Genomic DNA, 7,128 nt, shown 5'->3' with positions numbered 1-7,128 from the left:
TGTAAATTTTGAAAAAAGTCTGCGATAAAAATCTGGTAAATTGTTCTTTTGTATTGTAGCTGACTTAAAGCAATTGTTTTCTCATTGATTTTTATGTTGGCTAACTAATGTTGTTTTCAAACGTACTTTTTGAAATTCTATTTCGATATAAGATATTTTTGATATCGTTTATGGCGAATGCTTTCCAATGGCATGCTATCATGTTATGTAATGCAAGACGAAGCTGCGCTGGTTCGACTTTCCAGGTGTGCGCGCAATGTATTTCAAGGACAGCTCTAAATTCAACGGCGCGTAGAAGGAATAATTCACAGACAACAACATTTTAGCAACAACAACAAAAACAGCAATTTGAAACTTCATGCTGTCAATCCCGGTGACCGGGCAATCAGTAGTTTAAAATCTTGGCAAGAGTCGGTCTGTCGGCTGCGTAGCCGAGTGGTGAGAACGTCTGCGCGACGTTCGAAAGGACGTGGGTTCGACACCGGTCCAGAGCACGCGGCTGTGTCTCGGCAAAGACACTTAATGGCAAGCCAAAATAAGGGGAGCAGCTGACTCGAAGACTATTTGTATGTCACTTCGCTGCTTCCTGTTGTATCGCAACTGTGATCGCAGTGTACTGTATGTTATCGCAATGGGCGTAAATAAATAAAAACAAGTAGACTATGCAAAACGGATTAAGCTTCACTCAGAGGATTGCGATTTCCAAAATCAATCACGTCCAGTCCAAGCATCTGCATGGAAGAGACTCAGGGTCAAGAAATGGGTGTAAGGTTTCTGCAATGTCTTTGTTTCCGATCTTCACAAAGAAGTCGTGGAGCAATGTAGGGTTAAACTTTTTTCGTCCGAGACACATCAGCTCTGTGAAAGCGCAGTTGAATTGCTCTCTCGTACTTTTGCCTTAAAACACATTAATTTTTTAAACACTTACGGTAATGTAGGCTACCGAAAATAAAGTCATGGTTTGTTTATAGAAACTATTATAGGCTACATCATGACTAAATTAATTAAAGATTTATTTTAACTTAGTTCAGTTTGTTTTAATGTAGCTTAGGTTACCTGTGGCGGATCTAAAGAAGGGAACGATTGGGAAGATCTCCCCTCCCCCCCCCCCCCCAGTAAAGCACAGAAAAGCAACTTTGTTCTGAATGTGGGTTTAGAATGAGGTTCTATTTTCATTTTGATCGAAAACGCCTTTTTTACAAGCTGATATGATAATTGGCCATAGCCTATAGGTCTACTTTTGTGTTTGTGTATCGTGGCAACTTACCTTGATTATCTGTGATCAGTTGTTCTGGGTTTTCTGAGCTTGAAAACTGTTCGCCAAATGTTCGGATCATCCGATTAACGTCTTTGAGTCTGACAAGCCCAGCACAAATTTCCCTCACTTTATGCACTGGAAACAAAGAAAAAAGTGTGAAATCTTAAAATATTTTGAAAATATGTTTAAATAACCATAGAAGACAAAATGTTTTTAATTTTTTTTTTTTTCGGCTTACTAGTGTCCTGATACAAATGTGTAGGCTACTATATCAAATTAATTAAACCATAACCCTCTTGAAAAACATCACCAAGCGATCAAGTCCTTAATCGAATGCTATATGCTACACTTTGTGCATGACGATATCAATACAGACAGCCACGTTTTGCATTTATCTTGGCCAAGGAGTAGCCTGATCTACAATTTTTAATTTTTTTAAAGTGTTCCATTGACAAGCAGGATTTGGCAACACAAAAAATTGTAGCCTACAGTACATCCACCAGTATAGGAGTTATTGCTTAAAGCAGTCAATCGTTGTTTAATGATTTGAAAAAATAAAATAAACTTGATTGGCGTGATCATGTCGTGTCATTTTTCTTTATTTTTATCGCCACACATTATAACTATTTCCAGGGAAGTCCCCGTGTGGTGTTTCAAATTCAAAATTAACCTTTGATCTAAACAGCTCAGCAAAGGGTGGTGCAATAGCCAAAAAACGGTGATTTCGACGGATGTGACAAAAATGATTATGTCATATCCGGTTCTTTTTGTTCTTCCTCCAAACGTTTCAGAATCCGATCATGAAAATTCTCATCTACGATTCCAAAAGCTTTTATCTTCAAGCAAACCTGACTTTGAATTCATAACTTGAATCATAACCTTTGAATAACGAAATTACCCTAATAAAATTTTGATCAGAATCCACATTTTTGGTCAGTGTTTTCAACCTTTTCTTTGTCGGCACCATCTTGACATAATCAAATGGTTTTCCCACCCCCAAAATAATAATCACCAACGATTGTAACGTTGAGTAAAAGCCCAGTCAACAAGCATAGCAACTTGCATCATTTTATAACTGAGCCAGTGATTCAGAATTGTGAAACCCCTGGAAACAGGTCTCGCACCCTGAGTGATGTTTGCACCTCTGGTAAGAACCCCTGCGCAAAATACAACTGAATAGCATGTTGCCTTCAAATGCACTCAACTGCATGCATCGACGGTTGAGCAGGCGTTCATTGGACTTAGTGTTCCTTTGTTTGTGGAGACAAATAGCTAGCAATTGGGTTATTGAAAGGGTTGAAGTCTTGGCCTTTTTTGCAATAAATTGAGTTTTGCCTTTAGAAGCATGATTGTTAATTATTCTTTTCATGTGAGTTATTGCGTAAACATTGATTACGCGAGATGTGTAAATCTATCTTGTCTAAGTCCTTGCGATGTCTTAATAAAAAAATAACCAAATGATTTTATTGATTTTATTTCAGCTCACAGATGAGGTTTTTGGTTTAAATAATAGGTTTTGTTCTTATAATAAAATAATTAAACTCACTTTGTTTTTGATGTGCGCTTCTCTCTGGACACCTGAAATGTCAAATAAGGTTGTGATAAAGCTTTATGGGAAATTACGGAAAAAAACATACAGTGTTACCTATGTTGACAATTTATATTCTATGCTATAGTTTGCGAAAGCTTTTTTTGTAAGTCTATGGGTATGCAATTACAGATCACATTGATAGATCGATTGTAAGAACTTTTATCCTGCTTCTTTGAGAGGTTACTCCTTCCAGTTCCGTAGCCTATACTTCATCACTGTCTTTGCATAAGCGTTCACTACATAGAAATTTCTGATGTACGAAAAACATTATTTATCTACAGTAGAATATGATTCATCTTTTCACTACTGCAAAGTATTTATTAGACTTTCAATTTCTGAGATATTCTTGTTTCCAGTAATATTACTCTTGTGATTTGATGACAAGGATCGTTCCCAAAATAAATACTGTATGAGTTACAATCTAGAGTTACGAAAGAAATGGAACATGTCCCATCCAATTTCGGACAAACACATGCCAAGCATTTTCAAATAGGCCTTCGAGCATAGAATATGAACTCATGCAACTACCATAGCCAACAAATATGGGGATGCTAACAAAATGTTTGCCCAAATTTTATCTTTGTAAATAGCCTATGTTTCAGAAAACGAAGCCATTTGAACTACAATGTTTTTACAATTTATCTAAACAACTAGACATTCTTTCCCAAATTTGCAATGTTTTTGTAGCGGAGCAGCGATTCCCCCCTTGCACCCCAAGTCCCCCATCTTCTACGGCTAAAGTCAAACATATAAATCCAAAGTTGATCCCCAGCAGCTTTGTATATTAAAGTACGGTACCGCAATAAACTGCATTCGATGTTTAAACTTTCACAAAAAGATTCGATTTATGCTTTAATTTAAGGACATTGCCTGGAACTATTACACTTTTTAGTTATCCGTTTGATTGATTGAATCTTTATCCTCTTTCTGGGCCTAATATCATACTTTTCATATTCACATATGCAATAATTCAATCCAAAACTATACAGTGACATGCGCAAAATCCGTGAGAGTTTATATTTCACCAACAGATAGCCTCGGCTACCTTAAACTTTCTTCAGACTATAAAGTAGCACTAGGCTATTCTTGATAAAAAAGAATGTCAAATTATATCGAACGTTCCTCTCTCCAAGTAAAACAAATTCTACGTATGCCACTAAACGTACGTACTCGTACCCTCAATACACGTGGTTCATTGGGTTGAGTAAGCTAACTACATCGTCTACGGTACGTAAAACATTATATGCGACGCCAAAAGTGTTAGGCTATCACATTTTTTTTATTTTGAATATAAAAGCTATCCAAATGAGTAAACTAGTTGCTGCAAACTAAACAAATATCGTCAATGCAAGCAGAGTTGGTAGACTAATGTTACACAATATGACTTATTAGTTTAGCAAATGGGTGTTTTTCAATTCGTTTTCGTTTCGATCTGAAAAAAATATTAGTGTCCCCCTCTTCTCTTGAGAAAATTCTGCGTACGCCATTAGCCCCAAACGATTCTGGGTTTAAGCGAGTGCTCATATAGCCTACATCCAGTAATTCCGGGCCGTACTACAGTAAGTAGGGCTTAATAAGCGAATATGCCTGTTGACTGAGGGCTTAATAAGTGGGGACTACTGTACTAACGTTTTCAACAACACTCCAGCCAAACGTTTGACAAGGGCCAACATGCTCTACAGCCGAAAACGTTTGCATTTTATAATTTATTTTTGATTATTATATTAAATATTGTGTCGTTACTTAGTTTTATTTACCTATTGTTCAACATCTGGTGGAAACAATTACCGACACCCTGGATTGGCATTTCAAAACAATTGAAAACACTAAATTCAAAGCATGCACAAGCGCGAGAATAAAACCATACGTGTCCACTTACAAAGCATCGAGATTGACTCGACATATAAAATGTCCTTTTTTCTGCAGAAGTTGCAAGCATTAAACTTTTTACACAAGATTAAACAAACATTATTATTATCTAAGATCTTTATAGCCAAATGTTCAAATTGCTAAACTTAGTTGTTTTATTTCCATTCATGCCTTTTAGCTTACAAAGCTCTACGTCGTCAATGCAGTAAATAACACTGTGGTTTGTGAGAAGTAAATACAGAAGGCATTAACGTAATAACGTACGAGTGATGTACCATATTATACCAGAAAATTAAATGTTTAGATTTTCTCTCTTAACAATATAATTGATTGAAAAATCTTCTTTGATAGCAGTTTTTGCATTTATCTTTTCTATTACGTTAGATGTACCTAATTTGCACAAACAGGTTTGATAGCAAATTGCAAAAACAATATAGTCTACCTTGCAGTGTTTCCAGGTGAAGAAAGCAATTAGCATCACAATGATCAATAAGATGAGAATCACGCAACAGACGTAAAACCCTGCAATTAATAACCATTGCTGTAGCATGTAGGTCACTATACAGTATATAAATACGTTACTGGCAGTACTGTATAAGAAATATGGAAAACGGTGCAGCACCTATTTTATTTTGTGTTTAAATAGGATGTCATCGCAAAGCTAAAATCACTACACAAAGCAAAGTTTTCAAACAATTTTTATTCATACTAATCAATGAACCCTAAAATTAACATTGGTCAGCAAAACTTTTTTTTGTGTCTGAAATGTTAGATTTATTCCAAAAATGTAGGTTAACCAGTTTTTCTTATCAATTTTAATTTTGATGCATTTCGCCTACTTCACGTAGCTTACAGCCTACCTCAACAAGACCCGGTTGTTAAATTAGTACACCAATTGACTAGTGGTATGATTTAACGTGTGAACTAGAAAGCCTATTTTTAGTACTTTCTATGGAAAATTTACCGCTGCAGTCAGGCTCTTTTACAGACGTATTGCAAGCATTCGTCTGGCTCTCAGCTGCAGTAGACTGGATCGTGGCTCCGTGGTATTTCGTTTCATATGTTGTTGACAATTTACCAAGAGTTCTCTTTTCATACTGTAATCTTAGACTGAAAACAAAATGTACTGTCACACGTCAAATTAATAGATAATAGTTTTTAATAGAACTCTTTTTTTGTAACTTAAATTTTCAAAGTACATCAAAAGTAACTTAAATCATCACTAGCTAGTGAGTTTATAACAAAATTTTGATTGAATACAAATTTTATTCAGTGGGCAATTTTGTTGGAGAGGTAACTTTGTTGAACCATGGACAGATGAAATTAAGCAACAATACGGCTGTTAACATAATATATAAAATAAACTAAAAATTGCAAACGTTTTCGGCAATAGACGTGTAAGCCTTTATCAATCATCTGAACACTGAATTATACTATAAATGAAATAAAGTAAGAAACGTAGTAAAGGAATTAAGATACACCACATGAGATAAAGATAAATCAATGAAGATCAACCAATAAATATCACTTGATATGCCTACACGAGGCCAACATATCACATGACATTTTAATTTAATACATTCAGTAATGAGTAGACTATAATGTTCAGTAATTTTATTATTTCGTAGGCTCAATTGAAATGGACTTTTTGGTTTCGCTTTCAATAGCTACCTTTCTTTCAGTGTGCATCGCTCTGTGGTAGACTCACTTGGAGCTTCGTAACCGAAGTAACACTGTTGGCAGTAAGTGTCCTTAAAAGGAGTTCCAAGTCTCACCACCCCGTATCCTGGCCCACATGAGCTGAACGGTTTGCAAGTGCCTTGCGCAGATTTGTAAAATCCGTCAAAGCAGTCGCAGCTGCAAAGATCAAATAAAGTATCTACTGTAAGTTGATCATTTAAATTAACTATTACCGATTTCAGTAAAACAACCGATTAAGTGTGACATAAAGTGAAAATGTTTTAAAATGCTTTCAGATAAAGTTTAAATTATTATAACTGCAACAGCATCACATATTTTTTTGTTTTTGCAAGATATTCTATTAAAGTTATCTGTGCTGCATTGAGTGGTAATGATTTTTCAGATCGACTTGGGTCTACAGGTCTAGTTTAAATTTTTTAAGTGCAACGCTGTAACTGCATGTTTGGGCGGTAATATGGGCGGATAGAGCTTTCACGTCTGTTCTATTCTTACCATCCTCTCAATTCCTTTTAAACATGAAAAGCGTACGGATTTCAGTAGCTGGAGTTATTGCCGAACAACAAAAGGTTAGCATTAAAATAGATTTCTGAAGACTTGTTGAGAAATGTCTGACGCGTCGGATATTGCTTTAATTATTACTTGAGCAAGTTTGGTTGTAATAGAGGAAAGTATCGCATTATTTTAGAGCTATCACTTTCACGAAAAAGTA

General features: G+C 35.6%; 1 protein-coding gene across 1 annotated transcript in view; it reads right to left on the bottom strand.

Annotated features, from left to right (window-relative positions):
- Positions 1–375: 375 nt before the first annotated feature.
- The window catches only part of LOC145784030 (uncharacterized), a 28,904-nt gene continuing 22,151 nt past the window's right edge, over positions 376–7,128 (bottom strand). The window contains exons 8-14 of the mRNA XM_082595786.1: positions 6,390–6,575; positions 5,683–5,828; positions 5,161–5,240; positions 4,729–4,769; positions 2,805–2,836; positions 1,268–1,393; positions 376–897 (exon numbers count right to left, since the gene is read on the bottom strand). Coding sequence (XP_082451912.1) covers positions 713–897; positions 1,268–1,393; positions 2,805–2,836; positions 4,729–4,769; positions 5,161–5,240; positions 5,683–5,828; positions 6,390–6,575 — 796 coding nt within the window. The 3' untranslated portion in view covers positions 376–712. The remainder of the gene's footprint in view (positions 898–1,267; positions 1,394–2,804; positions 2,837–4,728; positions 4,770–5,160; positions 5,241–5,682; positions 5,829–6,389; positions 6,576–7,128) is intronic.

The sequence above is a fragment of the Aplidium turbinatum genome, chromosome 15 (genome assembly GCF_918807975.1).
Source record: "Aplidium turbinatum chromosome 15, kaAplTurb1.1, whole genome shotgun sequence".
Taxonomy (NCBI): Eukaryota; Metazoa; Chordata; class Ascidiacea; order Aplousobranchia; family Polyclinidae; genus Aplidium; species Aplidium turbinatum.
Note: the sequence above shows the minus strand (reverse complement) of the source record. Positions and strands in the feature narration are given on the sequence as shown.